This window comes from Anabrus simplex, chromosome 12 (assembly GCF_040414725.1).
Source record: "Anabrus simplex isolate iqAnaSimp1 chromosome 12, ASM4041472v1, whole genome shotgun sequence".
Taxonomy (NCBI): domain Eukaryota; kingdom Metazoa; phylum Arthropoda; class Insecta; order Orthoptera; family Tettigoniidae; genus Anabrus; species Anabrus simplex.
In genome coordinates, this window is record NC_090276.1 from 88,253,296 (window position 1) to 88,280,421 (window position 27,126).

Consider the following 27,126-nt stretch of genomic DNA (forward strand, 5'->3'; position numbering starts at 1 on the left):
GACAACATCCGTATTTGATAACCGCTCTGTTTTTTTCTTTTTCTGTTACTTGTCTTGCCTATCCCCTACGTACCATTCTTATTCTGTCCTCTATTGACAAAGGCTGCAGCCTAAAATTTTAAGACTCGTCTCTTTCTTTTCTCTGCATTAATTTGTTAGCCCATTTCATTGTTTATCTTTTCAACACTGCAACACTGATTTGAAAATATGAAACATGTGAAGAACTGGCAGGTAGTGTTTACCTAGACTCACTTATTACAAACAGAGATGACTGCACTGCTGAAATAAAAACAATAGTATTGATTGCCAAAACTGCTATGGTCCAGCTTATAAGAATATTCGAATTCGACAAGCTTGACTATTATCGGTCCTTAATTGGTCCGTATTGACTCCTAACAATAATGTACACAGGTGATTGTTTATCTGCCCTGTCAATGTATTACAGTATTTGATTTTTACCTTGTTTTATACCTACAGTACATGTTTCGGGAGCCTTAACTCCCTCCATCAGTGTTACAACATCAGAATCAACCTTTGAGGAAACTTGGAAAGGTTGAATTTGATGTTGTAACGCTGATGAAGGGAGTTAAGGCTCCCGAAACATGTACGTATAAAACAAGGTAAAAATCAAATATTGTAATATATTGACAGTGCAGATAAACAATCACCTATGTACATTATTACAAGAATATGAAAGAGCCAAGATATTACCATCACCACCAACACACTGGTGTACTCCATCTTACTATATGTGCATCTGAATGTGGGACACTGAGAAAGATTGATCTTAAGTATATTAATGCCTGTGAAATGTTCTTTTGGAGGTGGATGCTGAAAATTCCATTCATGGCTAAGAAAACCGATCATTCGATACTTGATGAGCTGCAGGTCAAAATGTATCTGAATTCCATTGTGAAGCAATTAATTGCGAGAAAATTAGGGCACATTATTAGGAAGGCTATAATTGAAAAACTTATACAGGGGATTGTTGAAGGCTTGAAAGACCGTGGAAGACTTCCAACAAGATGTATCAACCAAATTAAACACACTGCAAATGCTCGTTACAACAGTGCATTCGAGTGGAGAAAAATAGAACTGTATAGTTCAACAGTACACGTAGGATTTAAAAAAATAGTCCAAATTTCACGATACTTGAATCGTGTGATCGATGAGAAGTCATCTTTCTTTCATGTGTACTCTATCTATATGTTTCAATTGGTGATTTCTTTGTGCAGGAGTTGGAGAAGAAGGAAGAGCAACCTCCTCCTTCAAGGACAGCGAGGTTGCGTCAGCTCAACACGGACCAGAAGGTGAACCTGCTGGGGAAGATTGTGACTGGGGTACACCACCCCCATCATCCACCCAGGAAACGACCATCAGGCGACCGTGATGGCGTAGGGAGGAGCGTCAGTCCAGGCGAGCGGAAGGCGGATTCTCTCAAGCGCAGACCCAACAAGCGCAGGAGCATGGAACGGGACAAGTTGCATACCCTCAATGTAAGTAGTACAATCTTATTTTTACTAAAGAATAATCCTTGAATTGATCTGTTGATATCCCATTACAGGTTTGGTAATTCATGATAGCGGAAAGCTCATTTTCGATGTGAAAGTTTGAGTTAAAATCGATCTTTTACTACAGATTGTGTTGAATCTTTCAGTCTGATGTATTGGAACTACCGTGTAGAGTTATGAGGGCTGGGAAGAAACCTAAAGTTTAGTAAGTGATGCTAATGAAGTGAGTTGCAATATTCTGTAAGAAAAAGGTGAGACCAGCTTTGCTGTATGTGAGTGAAAGCTGGATGTAACAAACATGCTGGTACAGTAAAATGTCATTGTAAGGAATGCCGGTTTAATGAAATGTTCAGAATAGCAAAATTATTTGTAGGCCCCTGCCCTTTTCCCTATTTAACTATGTTAAAATATTTCATTGAAACGAATTTTGAACTTTGTATAACGAATTAAAATATAATTCAAAATATAATTAAGATTCATCCTGTTTTAATTGCCAGGTATTTCGCACAACATATCTCTATACAGCTAATACCGGACGGCACACTCTATACAACACTTAGGCGAAACTACCCGATTACCAATCAGGGGAAACGAAGCAAACGCATCACAATTCTGACGAGCGGGTTGCCTACCCAACAGCACGTGAAGATCTTTACAGTAAAACCTCGTTAATTCAGAGTCGTTGGGACGCAAAAATCAGACTTTGAATTAACCGTCAACTCGTAATTCAGAAATGCCCAACCTTACCGCATCACAAAATATTCTAACACCTTTACTGCATGCAATTAACCTTGAATCACAGTTTAAACCTTTCAGATGTCATGGTAAAAGCTATTTCCAAAATGTATCCAACAAGATGCATTTGCAGTATTCAGATAATGCACTTGGATAACTTACTGACAAACATAACCTCACGCAACGAAAGAAGAACAAAGCATAATTCAAAGACGAGGAGAAATCTATGCTGGCTCTCGTGTGCAAGTGCTTTATTCATTGGATTACTGTATTGTGTGCATTTTATATGCCCTGTACTTGCACGGAAAGTGCCCGACGCCCTTAAAACGTTGTGGCTTATCGAAGTTTCCTATGACGAGAGAATAAAGTCTCTCCCTTCCGTGTGCATTGCAACACAGTACAATGACCCCAACCCTTGTACTTTTTCCCTGCTGGCACTTCTCTCCTTTAAAATCATAAGTCCGTTTGGGTTTGGCAATAAAAGAAACAATGCAGTTTCATCGGCATTTACAATATTGTTCAGTGCATACTAGTGATGGGTCGAACTAGCTCTTTCGAGGGAGCTAGCTCATTTGCCCCGCTCCCAGCTGAGAGCCGTTCAAAAGAGTCGACTCTTGGGAGCGGGAAGGTTGGAGCGAGCCGAGGAAGTCTGCGCTCTCCGCCTCCAGGTTCGTTCGTTCATTCGTTCATCCGGTTTAGGGCAGACGGCTCTTCATGACTTCCGGCCGCTCTTTGTCTTCCGGGAACGAACGAGATAGCGCAAATAGTTTACATTTCTCACAATGGATGGCAACACAATGTCCTATTTGGTACGCTACTCTTGGAATGAATCAAATGAACAACTAATATATGCACTGCTGGCAACATTGGCAAATAATCCAATGATATAGCTTTATATACAATTACAAAGAAATGTATCACAAATATACAATATTAATTGATGACATCTAATATTATTTTGCCTAAGTTCCATTCTTCTTAAATCATATCTTTCAAGGCTGAATGCGCCGTACGAGATGTATATTCGAGGTATTGACACTACTTACATGTTAATAAATTATTATTTATAAATGTAATGCGATGTAAGTTACTGTGGTAGATACTAAGGCATGAGTTATTTATTAATTAGAGCCCAAAATAGTGTTATTTTACATTTTACAGACTACTCACGACTCCCGTTTTTATTTGAAGGAACAAGGTAGCGCGTGATAGTTCACGTTTCTCACAACAGATGGCAACACAATGTCCAGTTTGGCACACTACTCTTGGAATAAAACAAATGAATAATTAATTTATACACTGCTGGCAACATTAGCAAATTATCCAATGGTAAAGCTTTATATACAATAACAAAGAAACGTACCACAAATATACAGTATTAATGGTTGACATCTAATATTACTTTGCCTAAGATCATTCTTCATGAAATGATGTCTTTCAAGATTAAATTCATCGTACGAGACGTACGGTCGGGTAGTGGCACTACTTCCATTCGATCGCATTAATCTGGATTTTTTTCCAGATGAGCATATGTCGAGTCTGTTCACGTAGTTTACATTTCACTCAACAGATGTCATCAGAATATTCTTGGTTTCGACTGGAGATACAGAAAGTTTCTCGTTCCACTCTTCACATTGGAACAACAGATTTTTTCATTCAATAATGCAGCGCAGGAAACATACTGATTAAATGCAATCTTTAACAAAAATAATGGAAAATACTATCAGCACAAATGTACATATAACCACGTATAGCATCTATTACTACGTATTATGTTTTTTCGTTTTTCGCGTACAGTATGTTACACACTCTCCTGGCCTGAGAGACGGCGTTACCGTCTAAGAGGCCCGCCTCCCCCTTCAGGGGAGGAATGAAAATGTTTAGTAGTTAGTAGTAGTAATATTTTTTTTTCAAGAAGGTTTACACCGTAGGAGACGTATATGTTCGACATACAGTATTGGCACGCCTTACACGATTACACTACTTCTTCTTCTACCGCTTCTCCCACACTTGTGGGGTCGTGGGTGCGAACTGCTTCGCACATGTGGAGTTGGCCCTATATTTACGGCCGGATGTCCGTCCTGACGCTAACCCTATGTGGAGGGATGTAATCACTATTGTGTGTTTCTGTGGTGATTGGCAGTGTGGTGTGTTGTCTAAATATGAAGAGGAGAGTGTTGGGAAAAACACAAACACCCAGTTCCCAAGCCAGAAGGATAATCAGAAGAGATTAAAATCTCCGACTTTGCCGGGAATTGAATCCGTGACCCTCTGGACTAAAGGCCTCAACGCTGACCATCCAGCTATGGAGTCAGGCTCCTTACACGACTACACGTTAATAAATAATTATTTCAAAAACAAAATAAACTGCGGTATATACTTTGGTATGAGTTATTTAGCCTATATTTTAAAGTAAAAACTACCGTTATTTTATTTTTTCCTTCAATTTAAAACTATGGTATATCATTTTATCCACTGTACCGTAAAATCAAATGATGTTGGCAACATGTTGATTCATAGCTATGACTGCATTTAAGAAATAGGTGAGGATTTGTCAGAGTATTTCTTAATTATTTTGACAGAATAAAATTACGCCCTTTCTACTTGCCAAGTGGTATATTCAGTATTCTGGATAGTGAATGTTGTTCGTGCTTAGTTCAGGATAGTTAAGTCGAACTTGGTGTCGCTTATTTGCTCTTAACCTACTGCATCTACAGTACATCCTTCATAGATTATGAGTGCATGTAGTGAACTGGTAAGTATTGCTCAGTGACCTGTTTATTCCATTTCATTGTTTTGTTAGGTAGCAGGCTGCCAGAACTATGGCACACAGACCACAACCACTGGTGCACTGAGTGTGGGAAGAGGCTAGTCCGGGTAGTCTATGTATGTCACGTGATTATCTGAAGCATGGTATTGGCTAGAAATGAACGAGAGTCGATGTGACGAGCTAGCTCTTTCTTGGAGTCGCAGTTGATAAAAGAGTCAGCTCGTACTAGTTCTCAAGGAGCAAGGAAGACCCATCACTAGTGCATACAAATTGATTATATGAGCTACGTTTCTTCGCCAATTGTCGGCATTGCCAGTGTTCTCTGCACACTGCCTGCTACATGATATTGTGGCGTTCCTTAAAACGCTGAATTAAAAAAAAATGATTTCACTCTAACCTAGAAAATTAGAAGCACACTGTAGACACACCGAAGTGAATGAAAGTGTGGAAAATACCCTCTACCTTCCGGAAGACGTGTTCTGTCATGCCGTGGATAAATGTTGAATTTAAGTTACTCTATTTAAAAAAATGTAAAGGCAGTTTTGAAATAAATTTGTGTTAAATTCAAGTGCAGTGGTTGCAGACTACTTTGAATATTAGTTTGTGTCTGCGAGTGTTCAGAAGAAAATCTCGACTTTTTCAAAAAATAAAGTCGAGGAGATAATGTACTGGTACAGGGTAAATATTGAAATGCTGGAAACTTCTTGCAAGTATGTGTACTTTAGGTCATTACTTCACGTAAATATATATATCCTAATTTTCCTCTCATTTAATAAATACAATATTAAGGTTTTTTATGTGTAAATTCAGAGCCTCTGTGGCTCAGGCAGCAGCGCGCGGGCCACTCACCGCTGAATACCGTGGTTCAAATCCTGGTGACTCTACGTGAGATTTCTGCTGGACAAAGCGGAGGTGGGACAGGTTTTTCTCCGGGTACTCCGGTTTTCCCTGTCATCTTTCATTCCAATAACACTCTCCATTAACATTTCATTTTATCTGTTAGTCATTTGTCATTGGCCCAGAGGAGTGCGACAGGCTTCAGTAGCCAGCATATTTCCTGCCACTAGATGGGGGCTTCATTCATTCCATTCCTGACCTGGTCGAATGACTGGAAACAGGCTGTGGATATTCATTTTCATGTGTAAATTCATGTTGAAATAACATAGATTCTTCAACAGGTTTAGCAATAGGCGAGTTCTTAAGAATTGACTTATTTCAGTATAACAAAATTTCAGTATAACACATTAATTTCGGGGGTCCCCAAAATGTTGTTATGCTGGTATTTTACTGTACAAACAGGTGGGAGCAATGACTGGATGGTACTTTGAATAAGGTGATCTGAACTTGAGCTGTGGATATGAACGGTTTTCAGTGACGAGTCATGTGAGGTGAATAAAAGATAGGTTACCTAGGGGAAGGTAAGAGATGGAGCGGAAGACTAAGACGATACTTTTCTTCTTCGTCTTTTCCCCATGTAGTTGGAGTTTGTATCACATGGGGGTCTTCGCCCAGTTTTATGGTCAGATGCCCTTGCTGATGCAAACTATATGTGGAGGGATGTATTCACTCTTTGTGTGTCTGTGGTGGCTGATAGTGTGAGACAAACACAGACACCCACTGCTTGAGCCAGAGGAACCTGACCGTCCAGCTAACGAGTTGGTCAAAACCAAGGGCGATATTGGTTTGTATTTTAAAGATTTTAGGGTGAGAGTTGAGGCCGCGGAGCTAGTAGTTCATTCACAGAGGATTGCTGATGAATGCTGATAGGCATAACATTCTACAATGAAAATGTATTTATGATAGAACATAATTTCTTAAAATTCTTTCATCATTAATGATTTCTTCTGAAGATGTCTAGATTTTTAGTTTTAAGTTTATCATGCCTTTGAGGATGTTTTACAGTACAGGGTTTACATAAATGTTATGTGGTGTCGCTAGGAGGATCGTAAGAAAATTCAAGAGGAGCTGGAACATTTCCGCATGGAGCGGATACTGCGCAGGCAATACCTGCGGAAGCTACAGACACAGCAGTTCTATAAGAGCATGCAAATGCTGTCATCTAACGCAAAACCTGACGACAGTGGTCCGTTTGAAGACTACTCCTTGTTTGTATACCGACAGACAGCTCCAGATTTCAAGGATCGGGTCAAAGAGTTGGAGAGAAAGATATTTTACCCAGTAAGACAAATTGTGAATGTGTGTTGTGAAGCATGCTGAGAAGATAGGTAACTTCAGCTGAGCTAATGTGTGTGCTCTGGCTATGCATTCCCTTAATTATGCCCTCAGTTTGATGATACTTGTGTTCCTCTGATTATTTCCTGGTGCGTTCCACTGATGATGTGTTGTATTTCAGGCCAGATCCTTTGTATATCAGTGGTGTGGTGTGACTAATATTATAATTTAAAGATGTATGTTTGCCACGAGCATCATTGTGACAGATGATGTGTGTTCAAACTTTTGCAAATGTATGTAGGGCAGTGTCTGTCCTACGGTAACTGACTTTAGCTGCCTCTGTGGATCAGTAGGAAAGTGTTTCATTCCAGATTCATGATTTTTATGTCATCTGAGGTGGTTATTTTTTTTTTTTAATTTTTATTTTTTTATTTTTTTAAAAGGAATTTGTCTCATGAGCCATATTCTGAAGATATTCTTGAAAATCATTTATGGTCAAATATATAGCATGGAGATCAAAATACTGGACATAGGAATTTAATATGGGAAGTCAGTTTTCTTATATACTCTCTTCTTATTCATTTTGAATAAAAAATTACAAGTCCATTATTTTAAAAGTTAAAAAATGAACCAGAATATGACAAATTTATTTTTTATTTACTACTAGAGAAAAATAGAAATGTTGATACTTTTGGATTTTGAGGCTGATACCCAATCACTGATGCACAGAGTGTAGTTTTACTAACTGTGGATAGTTCTCATTCAATGTTTTAAAATGTGTTAGCATTGCAATATTAACAACACATTATTTTTAACTGTTATGTTGGGGATAGTTTGTCGCTGATGAGGTTTTTCAGTTACTAGATCTTGTTTTATGTCATGCAGTTCACTGATATTGTCCAGGGTATTGAAGAACTACTCTGTGATACATAACAACAGAGAAGAGAGATCAACAGAAAGAACAGTTATTTAGGACGATCTTTACAGCTTTCTCCTAATCACACATTTATATGTTAAGGTGGCTCCTGAATGAATGTTGAAGCACCCTTTCCTAATGAAGGTGGCAATCAGAAATGAGCTCGTTAGGGACTGAGAAAAACTGGGATGATGAGGAGGGAGCCTGTCCTTGTCGTTTTGTGTTTTCATGTTTGTCCATGTGTCCTGTAAGAGAGTTCCCAGAAGTCCCTCCTTAAAATACAAACATCAATTTAATTAAAATCAAGTAGTACATGTTTCGCCCATATATCGTGGAAATCATCAGCTATAGATTGAATATTAATTTAAACCCAAAAGATGAAAGTATTACATAACAAGAAATGGATAACACTGTGTAAAGGCTAAAATATCAAGTCCTTATTCTCTAAAAGTCTTTCATTGATTGTACGAAGGTCATCCGGAAAGTGGTACCCGTTTGCGCAATAAAGACACAGGAGTAAATATTAACAAATATAAGGATTTTTATTGGAAAGAACATACTTTACACTACTTCTCCACATAATCTCCAAGCAAATTTAGGCATTTGTCATAACGTGGGACGAGTTTTTGTATTCCAGAGTCATAGTCCTCCGCTGCCAGCGTATTGAGATACATAGTCACGGCTCGTTTAAGTTCATCATCGCTGTCAAATCTTTTTCCCGCCAGAAAGTCTTTAAGCTTCGTAAAGAGATGAAAATCTGAAGGGGCCAAGTCCGGGCTATACGGGGGATGGTCGAAGGTTTCCCCACTTGAATTGCTGCAAAAGTTGTTGTGTTTATCGCAGCTGCATGAGGCCTGGCATTGTCATGAAGGAGAATGACGCCTGTAGACAATAGACCTCGCCATCGATTTTGTATTGCCCGCCGTAATTTCTTTAATGTTTCACAATACGCATTAGCATTAATTGTGTGTCCACAGGCCATAAAATCAATGAGCAGTACACCTTGGCGATCCCAGAAAGCAGTTGCCATTAGTTTCCTGGTGTACAGAACAGTCTTGAATTTTTTTGGTTTGGTTGGTGAAGAGCATGATGCCACTCCATTGACTGTCGTTTACTCTCAGGTGATGCATAACAAACCCATGTTTCGTCCCCAGTAATGATGCGAGTCAGGAAAGAGTCTCCTTCATCGGAATAACGTCCCAGAAACGTCAGTGCTGCAGCCATGCGCTTGGTTTTGTGCTCCTTTGTAAGCGTGTGAGGGACCCACCTTGCACAGATTTGTGAATAATGCAGATGGTCTTTGACAATTTCATGAACAGTTGTTCGAGACACATTAGGAAAATGTTCACAGAGATCAATTGTGACGCGCCGATCGTTCCTCACGCATTTGTCTACTGTGCTCAGCAGTTGGTCTGTAATGACAAATGGTCTGCCTGAACGCTCCTCGTCGTGTGTATTCCCCTAAAAGAGGCTACCAAGGGATGATTGAATTAGAACCATGAGACTACTTCTAATTAGTACCATGACGCAGGGAACACTATGGGTCGCTTTTACTTGCGCGTAGTTAGGTACACAATAGATTTGTGATTAGTAGCGACAGTGTGTGCTTCCAGCGGGGTTTTACAGTACCTGTGATTAGTACCACTATATGAGCAACGCCATGGGTCTGCCTTGCCTATGATTAGTACCCAGTGTGTGAGGAACACCACGGGATAGTACGAGTCCCTGTGATTAGTTCACTTATGTGCGGAACACCATTGGTTTGCGTTGCCTGTTAATGGCGCCGCAATGCGAGAAACACCATAGGTCTGTGTTACACGTGCACATTACATTACCTGTGAGTAGTACCATAATGTGTAGAATACCGCGAGTCTATGCTACTTTCAATTAGTACCGCAACATGACAAATACCATGGTTCTACTTTCCTAGCGATAAGTATCATTATGAGGGCCTGATGACCTGGATTTTGGACCCTTTTAGACTACAAGCATCACCGATTCAGGAGTGTGCTTTAGAAACAGTCCCTTGGTCAGTAATACTGTTGTTTAATGCTAGTTTCTGGGAATGTTGGGCATTGCAGGTTGGATCCACTGATTGTTTTAAATTCATATCCGTCCATTCATTCTTCGTCCTCATGTTTTGAATTCTGGTCAGTGGGGGATTTTGGACTTTAAAATTGTCATTACATTTTGTACCATTAGGGGACGATGACCTAGATGTTAGGCCCCTTTAAACAACAAACATCATCATCATGGTGGGACTACCAGTAGATCACCCTCATTCGACACAAGTGCAGCTACACCAAAATTATTAATCTTGTGATCTACTAGTTTTTATCCCAGATCCACTTGACCATTATCAAGTGTGTAATGTGTACATTAGTCTATTTTCTGTGTTCACATTTTGTAGTTTTAACTCAGGAGGTTGTTTATAACGACACCATGTCCTTCTAATTTCAATTTTTATGATGAATAGCTGAGGATGGCCGCTATTTGAAAGTAAAACAATATATTGATTACGTGGAGAATAAACTAAAGTTTGTAAAAAGTGAGTCATATCCATCAATACGGGCCTAACCACGAAATTTATTGCTTATACAGCTGTTGTGTAGCTCAGAGTATTAGTTAACAATGATAAGCTCAGTGGTTTGTGTCCCACATTGCATTGTTCATGGAGCTTCAGTTTTTGCCACATGCGATCTGTTATGTTACTTAAAGGAAATCTCTACGTAGGCTGACATACTTTCACAGCACTCACAAAACCACATCATACCAGTATGTTGCCTGTCAGCTTCATGTCCCATTGCTTGTTTAGTAATACCATTTTTATGTCCTGTTTAATGTTGTCACAAGTAAACGTCCTTGACTGAGTTTTTCTTTAGCATTTGCTTAACTGCAGGGACCAAAGTTTTCAGGTAGTCTATAAACAGCAGGTGGCATAAAATCACATTATAAGGGGCTGCTGTTCTTAATACTTCCTGTGTGTTTGTGACAAAAGGAAACTTAAGTCAAGGAAAGGGAATTGTAAAAATAATAGTTAATTATTTATTTCCTGACATGGCTGGTAGTGTTGTGCTGGTGGACCATTATGTGGATTCAAAGTAATTCAGTCCAAGTCCTACAGAGTTCTCCAAATAGCAGAATGTCATTCTCTCATTTACATAAAATCAGCTTCATGGTCCGTATCGCACTTCAATAGATTCACAATTAAGTATTTATTATTTTCCACCTAGTCGATACAGTGATTGCTTAAGGCAATTTAATGGTTAAAAGTGGTACATGTTTCGTATATTATCAACATCTTCAGCCACATAACACTGTTTAGATGAAAAATATATAAATTGACAAAGTAATGCTTAAGAGGAAGTGTCCTTAAAATTAACATAAGATTGACAACATTAAATGTTAATTTAACATTTTAATTTTAACTTTGTCAATTTATATATTTTTCATCTAAACAGTGTTATGTGGCTGAAGATGTTGATAATATACGAAACATATACCACTTTTAACCATTAAATTGCCTTAAGCAATCATTATATTGACTAGGTGGAAAATAATAAATACTTAATTGTGAATTCTCTCATTTATCGACTGTCAGTGTAAAAATCATTAACACCCATCCAGAGAGCAGAATATTCATATTTAGTTCTTTTGATTGTGACATTTTAATTTGCTTTAGTTACTAAGCATGAATGGTTGTGATCTGGCAGATTTGAAGTGTTATACATCTAAATTGTAAATGTGACATCTCATGTGGTTTCTCTCGCTACAGGATCATAAACCTCAGGAGCTTGCAGGGAGACCAGGAGAGGCTGATGAGAACTTCTCAAACTTAATCCAGACCATTGAGATTAAGCTCCAAGGCTCCAAACCCTTTGAGAAAAAGCCCAAAGATCTGAATCGTGCAATAGGTAACAGTATTATTGTACATTGTATTTCATTTTACAGCCTGTTTTCTTTTTGTTGTTTGCTTACTCCATTAAAATATGCTCAGAAATGGAATGAATGGTAAAGCAACAGGAATAGATGAAATGAGATCTGAAATGGTGAAGATAGTAGGAAGGCGGGGATTAAACGGCTTCATAGAGTAATAGAATTAGCATGGTATGTGAATATTGGACGAAAGTACCGTATTTTCTCACATAATTAACGCCCTTGCATAATTTACATGCTCCATTCTTTTTGGTTCAGAGTGGGGAAAAATAAATATTTACATTTCTCGATTCATCGGGTAATTCTGGATTTTGTTTACCGGTATGTCATTATTACTTTAGTAATTGGTACTTTAGTTAATTCATATTTATTTTGCTTCAGGTTGTATTTTCAGCTTGTAATGGGAAGAATAATTTCCAGTGTCCGTACTTCAAACTCGTGTCCAACATGCCTTGTGTAGGCTACTCTGTTTGGTTGTTAAGGAGAAAAATTATGCCGTAATTTTACACCAAATGATGATAACTGCAAATGAGTTCAACTAGTTTTGTGTATAGGATATTTGATGTATCTTTTAAATGCAAATAAATTGTAAATAAAACTTTTACTCCTATATATCTGAATTCTTTGGATAATTTACGCACCTGAATTTTTTGCTTGTATTTTTTATTAAAAAAGTGCACTAATTATGCAAGAAAATACGGTAGTAATTGTACCTATCTGTAAGCAGGGTAACAGAAAGTTTTGCACCAACTTTGAAGCTCTTTTGAGGCAAGGTGTTCACTGGCAGTTTGGAAAGGAGGGTGTGATCAGTGGTTGAAAGTAATTTGAATGAAAACCAGTGTGGATTCAGACCACAAAGGGACTGTCAAGACTATATTTTCAGAATGCATCAAGTAATTTAAAAGTGGTATGAGAGGAATAGACAGTTACGTTTATGTTTGGTCAATCTATAGAAGGCACGTGACAGAGTACTGAAATGAAAGACGTTAGCCATGTTGATGGGTTGTAGGATCGGGAGTAGGTTATTGCAGGCAATCATATGCAATTAAAATGTAGTGAGAATTGATGGTAGAAAGATGGTGGTGTTGATTATTTTTTTTTTTAGAGGAAGTACAACTGGACAACCATCCTTATTAAGATTAATTGGAAGAAAAGAATGGAAGGGGTCCGACACTTCGAAAGAATGACAAAAGCCATGAAAGGCGTGGAAATGAAAGACTCCCTAGGATTCGCAAACCTAGTACCGTTGGGGTTGGAAAAGAACAAGAGTTGACCAAGAGTGGTCAGATAGAATAGATGAAAGTGAGGCGCCTGGCACAAGTAAGTGGAAGCAATGCCAGGACTCAGCTATGGGCCCCGTGGTCGCTAACCCACACTTCCAAGTTGAGAGCCCCTGGGGCCCCTTTTAGTCGCCTCTTACAACAGGCAGGGGATACTGTGGGTGTTATTTTACTGTCCCCACCCAGAGGGGAATGGTTAGAAAGAGTTCTTAGTTCAGAGTAGTTACAGGGGTTATGTTGTTCATAGTGCACATGGATCATCTGCTGAACGTACAAAATGGCAAGGAGGGATTCAATTAGGTGCAAATGTTTGTCCTATACTGATGAATTGCTTTTACTGGTAGACTGTACCAAAAGCCGACAGTATGTTGGAATTTGAAAAGAGGAGCGGAAATTAGCGTCTCCACGACTAAAGTGATAGCAGAAGGGGAGAAACCTAACGGGATTGAATGTCAGTTCAGGAATCCAAGGCCCCTTGCAACATCATCATCATCACAAAACTGGAAGTGGTGGAAAATTCAAATAATAATAATAATAATAATAATAATAATAATAATAATTTTTTTAAATTTAACGTGGGAGCGTGAGAGACCTGTGAGGGTCTGCACTCCACAAGCGTGTGAGATTCCTACTCACTAAAACCCACACTCCCTTTTCCTACAACATATATCTCCGCCCCGGAATTGCTCTCGCATTACTTCAGGGCGGTGTCGTGCTAAATTCTCGTGTTTCTTCTTCCTTTATTTCTCCTTTACTGCCATTCATGAGCATTCAAATCCCTCTTTTTCTGATGCAGGATGCCTTCTATATATAATGCTACCTGATCCAAAGATTCTTCGTTTCGTAGCATCACCTACACAATAGTTTCTGGCAGTAGTAGTAGTAGTAGTAGTAGTAGTAGTAGTAGTAGTAGTAGTAGTAGTAGTAGTAACATATTTTGTTGGGTAAACACGAAATGTGTTACCAGAGATCTTTTACATGCCGACATCGCAGACGTGGAGTGTTGAATGGACTTTTTTTTTCCGCCCTTCAAAACTCCAATTACCTCCGCCAAGTTTGAACCCATTAGCTTGGTATCAGGAGGCCGATACCACTGATCCACAAAGGGAACTTATTTCAAGTACATTAAAACCTCGATGCATCGTTTTTGTGGGGGAGGGGGTAAATGATGACGGATGTGGGAAAACGATAAATGCGGGCAACATAAAAAATAGGGAGAAAGCAAAATAATAAAACATGGGTACTGTATACAATTATTATTATTATTATTATTATTATTATTATTATTATTATTATTAAACAACACTAATGGCGTGTGGCCTCTGGAGCCGGGTGCAGGTCTTTCGAGTTGTCGCGTAATCTACGTGCATATGAAAATGCAGCCCTACCTAAGATGAATTCTAATGTTTTATTCGGCAAACAGCCAGTCTGTATATAGGATAATATCTTTTGTTTATTTCCACCTATTCAATACATTACAAGAAGTTGGCCTCAAAGTGAGAGGCGAAACATATCTCATCTGAATAATGTTTTAAAATAAATGCCAACTTCTTGTAATGTATTGAATAGGTGGAAATAAACAAAAGATATTATCCTATATACAGTTTATGAAACTTTCAATACGGACGAAAAATGATTTTCATCACTTGTAATAAAACAGCCAGTCCCCGAACCGTTGGAATTAACCAAGGAAAGGTAAAATCCTCGACCCGATCAAGACCTCTTCAACCAAAGGCGAACACGCGCTAACCATTTGGCTCATACTATACATACCGGTATCGAAATATTGCAACCATGATATAGGCCTACGCAATGAAAATAAAAAGCATGACTTTTACGCCGTTTCGTTTCATTTTTCTTCACGCATTTCGTAATAATTAAAAAGCTTTAAGTTCAGTTCTCTTATTGCAAACTAAGGATATACGTGGATATTACGGTGATAAGCTGTATTTAGGAAAAGATTCCGTAGACCCTTCGTGAATGATAGGTTAGATACCCAACATGGCACGGCTCCCGCAGTAACTAGAGTTTAGAAATTCAACCCAGCGCGTCTCAAACGATGTCACAGCGGCTTGTGCAAGGCTGCCAACTTAGGAACTAGTTACAAGACTAGACTATGAGGAAAGATTAGGCTTGGGTCCAGCTTGTAACAAGACTGTTGAGCGGTCAACAGGCCTCTAGCATCCCACACACTTCACAAGGTACGGCGCGATTAATCTCCCTGTGACTAATTAAAACGTATCTGGCGCACTGCATGATTTTCTCATTTTCAACAAAGTTGGCAGCCCTAACCACCCTATACCAAACCAGAAAATGGTGCAAATTTGAGTTTTACACTGTCTCCGTTTTAATTCTTGTAAGTAAGAATACTTCTAGGAGTCGGTTAGTGGGTCAAGGAGAAGCCTTGGTACCAGGAGGCTCGTAGTGAGGTTGCGCAAGAATAACCTGCGCACATAACTCCAGTCTACAGGATCCTTGTTCAAGAATCGCTCTTACATTCTCGTGTAACTGGTTGCTGCTATTATATGCTAAGAGTATTGAGCTGTCCTTCTAAATTAAAAAAAACTATTGCATATATTTTTCTTACATACGATCAGTCAATGCGGGAAAAGTGCGGCCAAGTACAAATAATATTTTGACGATCAATGTATTAAACAATATTTCGAGGAAGGATAGATGCGGGGAAATTTAACATTGCTTTATATGGAACATTTTTGGGACTGAATAAATTGAACGATGATTACGGGAAAACGACACTTCCGGGAATGATGTATCAAGGTTCTACTGTACTTAGGATGTGTAATAGTATAATCATTGCATATTTTTGGCTTAGTTTAGAGAAAAGAATTTTTTTTGTTTTTGAACAGTTTGCTTTACGTCACACGGACACAGATAGGTCTTATGGCAACGATGGGATAGAAAAGGCCTGGCCTAGGAGTGGGAAGGAAGCAGCCGTGGCCTTAAGTAAGGTATAGCCCCAACATTTGTCTGATGTAAAAATGGGAGACCACATAAAACCATCTTCAGGGCTGCCGATAGTGGGGTTCGAACCCACTATCTTTCGGGTGCAAACTCAGAGCTGCACACTCCTAACCATATGGCCAACACGCTTGGTTTAAAAAGAACTGAGTGCGACGATTATACATGAAGAATTCGAGCTGAAATGTAAACACACATCAAACATTAAGTATACATATTATTAATCAAGTGGTTATAGGAACACCAGAACGCATAAATCATATTAGATCTCCCCAATAAAATTGTTTTAGCAAAAATCATCAATTTCTGATCACCACCTTCTGCTGATTTGAAAGAGAGTAAACCAGCTACTTACTGATTTGTACTGGCAATTTTTTTTATCTCATTGCAGTTGAAATTTGAGAAAGCAGAGTAGGATATATCCACAGTCTCTTAACTGAAAACATATGCTCCGCAGCTGTGTTCTGTATATAGTATAAGTAACCGCTTAAATCCTGGTGTGTAATATTTTTACCTTTCCACAAGACAAAAGTAGATCGGTAAACCCTTGCGTAAGATTTTACACTTGCACTGGGTGACTAGATACCGTTCCAGGCTGGAGGATCAACAAGCCAGCACTTCGTGTCCCTTTCACCAAGGTCATAACTGAACAACTCAACTGATCGTACACACCGACCTTTCCCAGCGGCTTGTGTAACGTAATACATAAAAAGTGTCGGTCCAATATCCAGCGGCATAACATAATTCGCTAAGGAAACATTGTCCTTATACTCTCAGAATAAAGCTCCTGTATGTGATAATATGATCCTGTGATACAACAATTATATTGGACCAGGAAAATACAATGCGGCTTTATGCCTTGGCAATGAACACGTCAGAAAATATAGTATTCTCCCAGGATGGTGAGTGAAATTGAATCAAGGTGCAATAAAGTAAATGAACTGAGTTCTTGGTTTTTAATTCTTAAAGAATTTTTGTTTATATGTACACCTTTCAATACATAAGACTGACACGTGAATTAAGTAGTGAACTTAGTCATATAAAATGTTATCACTTAATTTCAGTGCTGCTCTTTTATGTATTGAAAGATGGACCCATAAACAAAAAATCATTAAGAATTAAAAACCAAGAACTTGTAAGTCTATACAGAACTGTCATGAAGTTCATTCTTTTCAATAAATGTAGTGTGCAATAAATGTAGTGATGTCACAGTTATGATCAACAGTATTCTGTAAGGAAGAAGTCAGCTCCCAGACAAAATACTATACAGGAGTGAAAGCTAGGTAGATTCAGGATATCTTATTCATAAGTTAGAAGGAACAGATATGAAAATAGTCAGATTGATTGCTTGTATAAACAGGTGGGAACAATGGAAAGAAGGTAGCTGAAACGAGGAGATATAGACTCTGCATATAAATCGACTTTGGCAGTGGGATGATATGTAGCGAATGGAGGAGCATCAATCACTACTGATCTGCATTTAGGGCAGTCGCCCAGGTGGCAGATTCCCTATCTGTTGTTTTCTGAGCTGTTTCTTAAATGATTGCAAAGAAATTGAAAATTTATTGAACATCTCCCTTGGTACGTTATTCGAATCCCTAACTACCCTTTCTATAAATAAATATTTGCCCCAATTTGTCCTCTTGAATTCAAACTTTATCTTCATATTGTAATCTTTCCTATTTTTAAAGACACCACTCAAACTTATTCATCTACTAATGTCATTCCACGCCATCTCTCCACTGAAAGCTTGGAACATACCACTTATTGCAAGTGACTATTCTTATTTTAAAGGCCTGTATTGAAGATCAAATGAAAGTAAAAAATTTATTATTCCGCCTATTCAATACTCAATTAGCTTACAAAATTAGGATTTCATCCTTGTTTTATTGCTAAATTATTAAAACATGGTACATGTTTTGCTCATTTTCTGAGCATCTTCAGCCACTTTAGAATCTTAAGGCTAATTAGGAACATTGACCTAGAACTTATGATTGATTTGTCATTAGCAAGCTTAAAATTAATGCAATCTTTTAAGAAACTTGGTTAAATACAATTTTCTGGTATATTGTGTCAAAATGGTTGTAATCTAAGTATTATTCGCATTAGGGTTGGGCTGACCGGCAATTTCAGTTGTTCCGCAACATTAGGAGCTTGAGGCGGAGTGTTTCGGTACAGAGTGCCGGGACATGGGACTGTAACTGCGTAGTAGAGAGAACTTCAAGAGGCAACATGTCATGCTCCGCGTCAGCTAGAATGTGCCTGTACCGAATGTGCTGTGTCAAGGCCGCCCTAGATAGACTAGTTGGCGTTCGCTGTGTGCAGTGGGCACACGGGACACGGGACTGTAACTGCGCAGTAGAGAGAAATTCGAAAGGCAACATTACATGCTCCGCACCAGCGGGAATATGCCTGTATCGAACGTGCTGTGTGTAGTTATGGCCATGGCCAGCATAAAACTGCACGGAACGTGAACGAACAGTCGGAACACTGAAATTTGCGCCCAGTAATCACATTTAAATGCTGCGTTTAGGTTAAGATTTTTTCGGTCAACATGAAATACAGATAACACGGTTACAATGGCAAAACAGGTGTTTAAAAGTAACTAATCCAAGGATATTTTCACCAGTTGAATGTATCGGCCGGTATTGTGAGTATAATTAGGGCCAGGATAAAACTTCACGGCACGTGAAAAACCATTAAAATAAGAATAATAGTTAACACCACCTTTCCAATACTTAACTTTCTTTATATTTAGGAAATAAACATTAAAACAGGCGTTGTAAGATGGGACATGTTTCGCTTAACTGTCGTAAGCATCATCAGCCGAAAATAAATCTTAGCCTAAAGTTAGATCAGGGCCCCGAACCTAGTGTCCTTAAAATATATGGTACCCTAAGAAACAACATTTACATTTAGAAAATCAAATAGGCTTAAAACTAGTGTGAAAAAAACATAAAATATTACAACATGGCTAAGAGAAAAACACATAATCGTGTTGAAACAGAGGATAAAAACAGAAAGTACTGATTGACTGATTGACTGACTGGTAGCAATGATACCCTAATGATTTTAATTATTTCACTACCAGCCTGTTGTAATGTTTATTTCCTAAATATAAGGAAAGTTAAGTATTGGAAAGGTGGTGTTAACTATTATTCTTATTTTAATTTTCATAATCTGGTGTCCAATATGGTCTACAATGAGATTTATTACTTGTAACATGAAAAACCAGTCGGAAATCTGAAATATGCACCCTGAAATATCATGTCTAAAATGTTGTTTTTAGGATAAGTATGTTTTCATTCATTCTGAAATACACCTGTCATAATTACACTGGCAGTAGATGTGTTTACAAATGTCACAATGTTATTTTCACTAATTAAACATATACTCACACAATTAAAGAAATATTAGTCCGTACCGGTACTCTATTTATGTACACAATATTCAAGCAGAACACTAAAATACAAATTAAACAGTATATACTGTACAAGGAGAACACAAAATTAAAATTAAGTGAAGCTACCGACAAATGTTAATCTGATGATATAAATGTTGATTCCCATAGGGAATCTGAAATATTTGTCCTGAATGAGTAAATTTATAATACCAATATAAATGGTCCGTTATTGGACATTATAAATTTTCCAGCTAACTCATTCTAGGTTGCCAGCGTTTCGCCCTCGTGTGCTAGGATGGGCTCATCAGTTGGTACCTAGCACACCTACCAATACGCGTATAGTGTATTGTAAGTGTAAGTGTATTGGTAGGTGTGCTAGGTACCAACTGATGAGCCCACCCTAGCACACGAGGGCGAAACGCTGGCAACCAAGAATGAGTTAGCTGAAAAATTTATAATGTCCAATAACGGACCATTTATATTGGTATTATAAATGTTAATCTTCCAGTACTACCCTTTAAATGGTGCTCAAAAAAGTTCACGGCATATTTACATTCAATAACATGATTTTAGAAACTTTGTCACTTTTTAGACGTGTACGGTTTTCTGTGATGGTCTGTCCCTGCTTTGAGAACATTTGTTCACAGGGAACTGATGTCGCCATAATGCAAAGTCTCTTCTTCATTAAGTCGCAGAGGGCTGGCATGGTATCTTTGTTGTCATTCCACCATTGAAGAGGATTCTCTAGCCTACGCATAAGAGGCATATGTAAATACTTGTCCATTTGTATGATACTTTCTGCTTTTGGATTAACAGTTGGTGCTTGAACGAGTTCTTCAACGGCTGCATCAAAGTTTTTCCATAGTATGTTCAAAAATGATAATGTAGATCCATATGCCTGATTCAAATTTGATGAGGGCTCTTGTGTTCCACCTGATGTGTTAACAGCTGTCTGTTGGTGTGAGATAATGGTAGCAGCATCATTAATAAGTTTTTCCTATATTTCTTTAAATTTGCTTTCATCCTTCATAAAACCAAATGTCTTAAATCTTGGATCTAAAAGTGTTGCTTCCCACAATATATTTATATTGCAGTACTTGTTGCAAATTTTACTTGTCAGTTCTTCATATATCTTGCCAAGGAGTCGAGAAATGGCCGGACTGTTATATTCCATCTCTCGCAGCCGTTGGTAATGAAATTGAAGGTTCCTACTTATCAATCCAATCTTTGAAAGGGTAACTGCTTTTCACTGCTGATTTCGCTTGTCATTTCATTGAAGCATCGTAGAATTTCAACTGATTTCTCAATTATGTACCAGTCTTCATTGTTTAAAACTTCCACAGAATTATTGTTCATTATTGCAAGAGTACTTTGTAGTGGTTCCTTGGCCTGAATAACTCTATTCATCATCTTGTATGTTGAGTTCCACTGCGTTGGACAGTCCTGTTTTAGAGTCAGAACAGAATAGCCCATCTGTTTTTGAGTGCTGTGAAGTTTCTCCAAGGATTGTGGGTTACATTTGAAGAATTTGACAATACGTTTTACCTTCTCTTTCGTTGGTTTTATTTCTTCCAGGCTTGATTGTGCCACTAGATTCAGACTATGTGCCAAACACGGAACGTACTACCAGTTGCACTTCTGAACCGCACTAACCATATTCGCAGCATTATCTGTTGTGCAGGCCACGCTTTTGTCCTGAAGATCCCGTTCTATTACCACTTTCCTGCGTTCTTCGGCAATGTTGTCTGCTGTGTGTCTTCCTACAAACGTCGAGCAGGACAGAAGCTTTGAAGAGTGTGTGCCATCCCTTTTCCATATGAAATGAGCGGTAACTGCTATATAGTTTTCATTTTTTAATGAAGTCCACCCATTTGTTGTGAGGGCTACATATGAAGCATTTTCTGACACAATAATAATAATAATCGTATGGCCTCAGCTACCGTGTGCAGACATTTCAATTTGACGCCATCTGGCTGTCTGCTCGTCAATTTCGACATTCCGTTTTACTCTCGACCCACCAGATGGGAGACCGAGTAAACTCTCTTGGGCGTCTATGGCTGAGATTTAATGAATTTTCTCGGGTAAACACCAAATGTGTCGCCAGAGATCAACTATATTAACATATGAGTAACAACACAATAAAGGTTTCCACCTATTCAATACAAAATATGTTCACAATATTTTAAAATTACATGGAACTAGTTTCGACCCATCTAAGGGTCATCATCAGCCACATCAAAGCAAAGATCACTCTTGAAGAAATCCTAAGAACATGTTAATTTAACAGTAAGTTAGTTATTTGTAGAACGAGACAGTCATAATGATCTGATATACATTTGGATTGTACAGATTGTTTGACATTAATGAAGCGTGGATTAATTAAAAATGTCGAAAAATAAATCTTCGAGCGTTGTTGACTGAGAATCAGGTACGTAGAATACAGTGGAATTGTTGACTCCAAGTGGTTGCGTAATAAGGTCAAAAGGCGCTTGAAGCATCAGTATAGAAGTGTTGTGTCTCCTTCTAGAATAATCTTTGTAATAGATTGTAGTCGCGAGCTGTCTAGCGTAGATTCAACAAATACAGTGTTCAATAAAGCCTTAGATGTGGGAGAATTCGCAATGTAGTGCGTGTTGAAAACTAGTAGATGAACACTAGTATTCATTCCATGTACATATAATACTGTGACAAGTTCATTATTGAATTTTATTTGCATTTAAGTATTGCTTTTCCCACAAACTAGATTTTATGACTGTTTTATCTTGTATTATTATACTTTAATGAGAAACCCAGTTCAGGGCCCTGACTTAGCTTTAGGTTAAGTATGGCTGAAGATGCGTACAAAGCCTAAGCGAAACATGTCCCATTTTAACATGTATGTAATATTTGTATCTTAGACTTACAGATTTTAATGTTTTGGAATGGTGGTTTTTAAATAAATTTGTTTGAAACTTTTACATACTGTACTCCAATACGGCTATCATAACGAGACTCATAACATGTAATAAAGTCAGCTAGTAGGCGAAGGGGAAGGGCAGTGCGTAGTGACACTTCTGACGGGATAGCAAGTCACTATCTCGGTCTTGTTTGAGAATGTTTTGGAACAATTGACACTCCGTTCCGGAACAGTGGACTATAAATGTGCACCAGCACAGTATGCCAAAACAGGGACATAGAGCCCAACCCTAAATCACATTCAATTAAAACTATTTCAAATTTCTTGTGTAAACATCAAAATGGCTGGTCTAAGTATAACCGTTATTCACATTCAATTGAAACTATTATAGTATAAAAGTTTGTTGCTTACATTAAAATGTTTTACTAAAATCTTGAAAAATCGTTATCACCTCTTATAAACTTGAAAATGTGACTATATTACACTCTGAAAACATTTTATGAGATCAGGCTAAAGAACTATTGTGTTCGTCGTCTTACTATCAGCAGCTCATGGTATACTGTTTCTTACTGTAGGTATTGGTTGTTACACACTTGAATTGATTATGTTGAAACTTGTTGTAATCCAACTTTACAATTATCTTGTTCAGGTGGTGGTGGTGGTGATTACTGTTTTAAAAGGAAGTACAACTAGGCAACCATCCTTTATATAACACTAATCAGAGAGAAAAACTGGAAGGGATCCGACACTTCGAAAAATGGAGGTATCGGCCAAAGAAAGGCAAGGGCCACAAAGGAAATGAAAATGAAAGACTCCCTAGGCCTCCATACATAATACGTCGGGGTTGGAAAAGAACAAGAGTTGACCAAGGGAGGTCGGATAGGATAGATGAAAGCGAGGAACCTGGCGTAAGGAAGTGGAAGCAATGCCAGGACTCAGTTAAAGGCCCCGTGGTTGCCAACCCACACTCCATAGTTCAGAGCCCATGGGGCCCCTTTTAGCTGCCTCTTACAACAGGCAGGCCTTATTCATACACACAGATTTTTAAATACTGAACAAGGTAATTGTAAAGTTGGATTACAACAAGTTTCAACATAATCAATTCAAGTGTGTAACAACCAATACCTGAAACGGTATAACATGAGCTGCCGATAGTAAGACGACAAACACAATAGTTCTTTAGCCTGATCTCATAAAATGTTTTCAGAGTGTAATATAGTCATATTTTCAAGTTTATAAGAAGTGACAACGATTCTTCAAGATTTTAGTAAACCATTTTAAATAAACATCCATCTTTTATACTATAATAGTTTCAATTGAATGTGAATAATGGTTATACTTAGATTACAACCATTTTGACACAATATACAAGAAAATTGTATTTAACCAAGTTTCTTAAAAATTGCATTAATTTTAAGCTTGCTAATGACAAAATTTATCATATAAGTTCTAGGTCAATATTCCTAATTAGCCTTAAGATTCTAAAGTGGCTGAAGATGCTCAGAAAATGAGCAAAACATGTACCATGTTTTAATAATTTAGCAATAAAACAAGGATGAAATCCTAATTTTGTAAGCTAGTTGAGTATTGAATAGGTGGAATAATAAATTTATGTATTTACATACCACTTAGTCAAGCAGCTCGTCTCCCTTCTCCCAAGTCTTCCCAGCCCAAACTTTGTAACATTTTTGTAACGCTACTCTTTTGTCGGAAATTACCTGGAACAAATTGAGCTGCTTTTCTTTGGATTTTTTTCCAGTTCTTGAATTGAGTAGTCCTGGTGAGGGTCTCATACACTGGAACCATACTCTATTTGGGGTCTTACCAGAGACTTATATGCCGTCTTCTTTACATCCTTACTACATAAACATGTGAAGAGATCTGTACCCTTTATTTACAATCCCAATGAAGAGCTTTCCTTATATTAACACCTAGGTACTTACAATGATCTCCATAAAGAACTTTCATCCCATCAATGCAGTAATTAAAACAGAAGACATTTTCTGTTTGTGAAACTCACAACCTGACTTTTAATCCCATTTATCATCATACCATTGCGTACTGTCCATCTCACAACATTATCGAGGTCATTTTGCAGTTTCTCACAATCTTGTAACTTATTTATTACTCTATACAGAATAACATCATCTGCAAATAGCATTATCTCTGTTTACACTTCTGTACTTATATCATTTATAAATATATATATATATAAATAAGAAAACAAAGGTCCAATAATACTGCCTTGAGGAATTTCCCTCCTAATTATTACAGGGTCAGATAAAGCTTCACCTACTCTAATTTTCTGAGATCTATTTTCTAGAAATATAGCAACCCATTCAGTCACTCTTTTGTCTTAGTCCAGTTGCACTCATTTTTGCCAGTAGTCTCTCATCCACCTTATCAAATGCCTTAGACAGGTCAATTGCGATACAGTCCATTTGACCTCCTGAATCAAAGGATGTAGAGATGTAGAGGGAGATGAAGACAATGACAGATTCAGGTTTTAATGATAGGAGGCATAGAACTAAACAAGGCCTCAGGTAGTGCGAGGAAACTGAAAGACATAACCGTCTACAATGGGTAATTACAAAGTTCTTGTCATGCTTCAGTATTTTGAAGTACATAATGTAGATTTTAATTGTGACTTGCATTACATTTGTGTATTTGAAGTATATAATGTTATTTGCTTCAGTTGTATGTTTTCTTTCCTTCCTGCCAGGGAAAATCGAAAAGAGTGATTGGAACGTTAAAGAACTGGAGAAGAAGATTCAGCAGAACAAAATGGGTCATAGCACGAGCAAGAAGGATCGAGAGTCTGTTCCCAAGTGGAACCGCCAGCAGTTCGACGACAAGGTAATTTTAAAATGTGGAAGGATGTATAGATTTCATAATAATAATTCCCTTCAGCTGAACGTGGAGGGTCTCTGACTTCCGGGTTGGTCCGGGTGAAACATACGCGCTGCTTACAACGCTTGGTTCCGAGATGCTGTAGATAGATTGTGGTAGAAGAAACATTGCAAGAAGGCAAACCCCACACAAGTGGGAAAATGATGAGAATGATGAAATTCAGATCCCTTTGGGAGAAAAATTCAGCAAGCTGGATTCAAGACGTCTATAAGTATTTTGAATGATACAATAAAATTTGAGGTATTTTTTGAAATAGTCTTCAGTATGGAAAGATTCTAAGGCAAAAAGAAAGGACAGAAAACTGGTACAAAGTGGTCTGAGGAGAGAGAGAGAGAGAGAGAGAGAGAGAGAGAGAGAGAGGGGGGGGGGAATAAACACAGTGAAATGGAGTATTGAAGAGAAAGGAAGAGAAACATGAATGGTTGAGGAGTTGAAATTGACAAGCCATAATGTGAGGAGAATAATAATAATAATGATGATGATGTTGATGCTTTCACGGCCTGTACTTTTAGACATGATATGAGCTTTTGGGCTTACGCCATGTCAAGAAAATAAGGTGAAACTCTTTACGTTTCTTAATAATAATAAAAATAATAATAATAAAAATAATTTTAATTTCGTGTGGCTATTTCTAGCCGAGTGCAGCCCTTGTAAGGCAGACCCTCCGATGAGGGTGGGCGGCATCTGCCATGTGTAGGTAACTGCGTGTTATTGTGGTGGAGGATGGTGTTGTGTGTGGTGTGTGAGTTGCAGGGATGTTGGGGACAGCACAAACACCCATCCCTCGGGCCTGTGGAATTAACGAATGAAGGTTAAAATCCCCGACCCAGCCGGGAATCGAACCCGGGACCCTCTGAACCTGAGGCCAGTATGCTGACCATTCAGCCAACGAGTCGGATATTATAATAATAATAATAATAATAATAATAATAATAATAATAATAATAATAATAATACATAGATCCAAATCTTGATACATCTTTAATGTTGTAATTAAGTTAGACTTTGTTGATCGCCGACAAAGAGTATGTACCACATATTGTTCTCGAAACTTGTTTGATGATTAAATAGTTTCATTAATAAACAGTCTATTGACAAGGCGGATTCAACTATAATATCATTTTAAATAGTTTTGTAATAGGTCTAGACAAGTCAATACAGGATAAATACACCACCTATTGTGGTGAAGTTTATCAACAGACTGATCCTACGTTGACAGAATAGTAGCAATAAGCAACATTTCTAGCTGTCCTGGTGATAAGGACATCCTTCTTATCCCATTGTCGAGTGATGATGTAATGCTTAGAGTTGAAGGTCTTGAAGTGATTAGGTAGGCGGCACTGTGTATTTGTTATGAAAAGTTCATGTTCGGTACATAGACTGAGAAGCAACAATCCATTGGTATTAAAACTACCGAGTTTCGTTTGTCCATCAAATTTTCCCATAGCAGATTATCGTTCCCAACTCTAGCAGTGGAGTTACCTAGTAGGAAGAGCTTTGGAGATGGATGCGGAAAGTAACGTCGGAGCATAAGCAGAGATGAGTCATGAAACTATCGCCGGACAGACGGCAGTTGGGACAAGTCGGTGATTAGCAACTATATTTGTCTTCATGCCAA

The 27,126-nt window shown here is 38.1% G+C and overlaps 1 protein-coding gene across 8 annotated transcripts in view; it reads left to right on the plus strand.

Moving 5' to 3' along the window:
• The window catches only part of Mical (Molecule interacting with CasL), a 688,331-nt gene that overhangs the window by 463,241 nt on the left and 197,964 nt on the right, over positions 1 to 27,126 (plus strand). For 7 of the 8 annotated variants that reach the window (XM_067156726.2, XM_067156729.2, XM_067156731.2 and 4 more), the window contains 4 exons: positions 1,236 to 1,496; positions 6,955 to 7,194; positions 11,880 to 12,018; positions 25,321 to 25,454. In XM_067156726.2, the coding sequence (XP_067012827.2) occupies positions 1,236 to 1,496; positions 6,955 to 7,194; positions 11,880 to 12,018; positions 25,321 to 25,454 (774 nt within the window). The remainder of the gene's footprint in view (positions 1 to 1,235; positions 1,497 to 6,954; positions 7,195 to 11,879; positions 12,019 to 25,320; positions 25,455 to 27,126) is intronic. The other variant, XM_067156733.2, reaches the window with a different exon arrangement.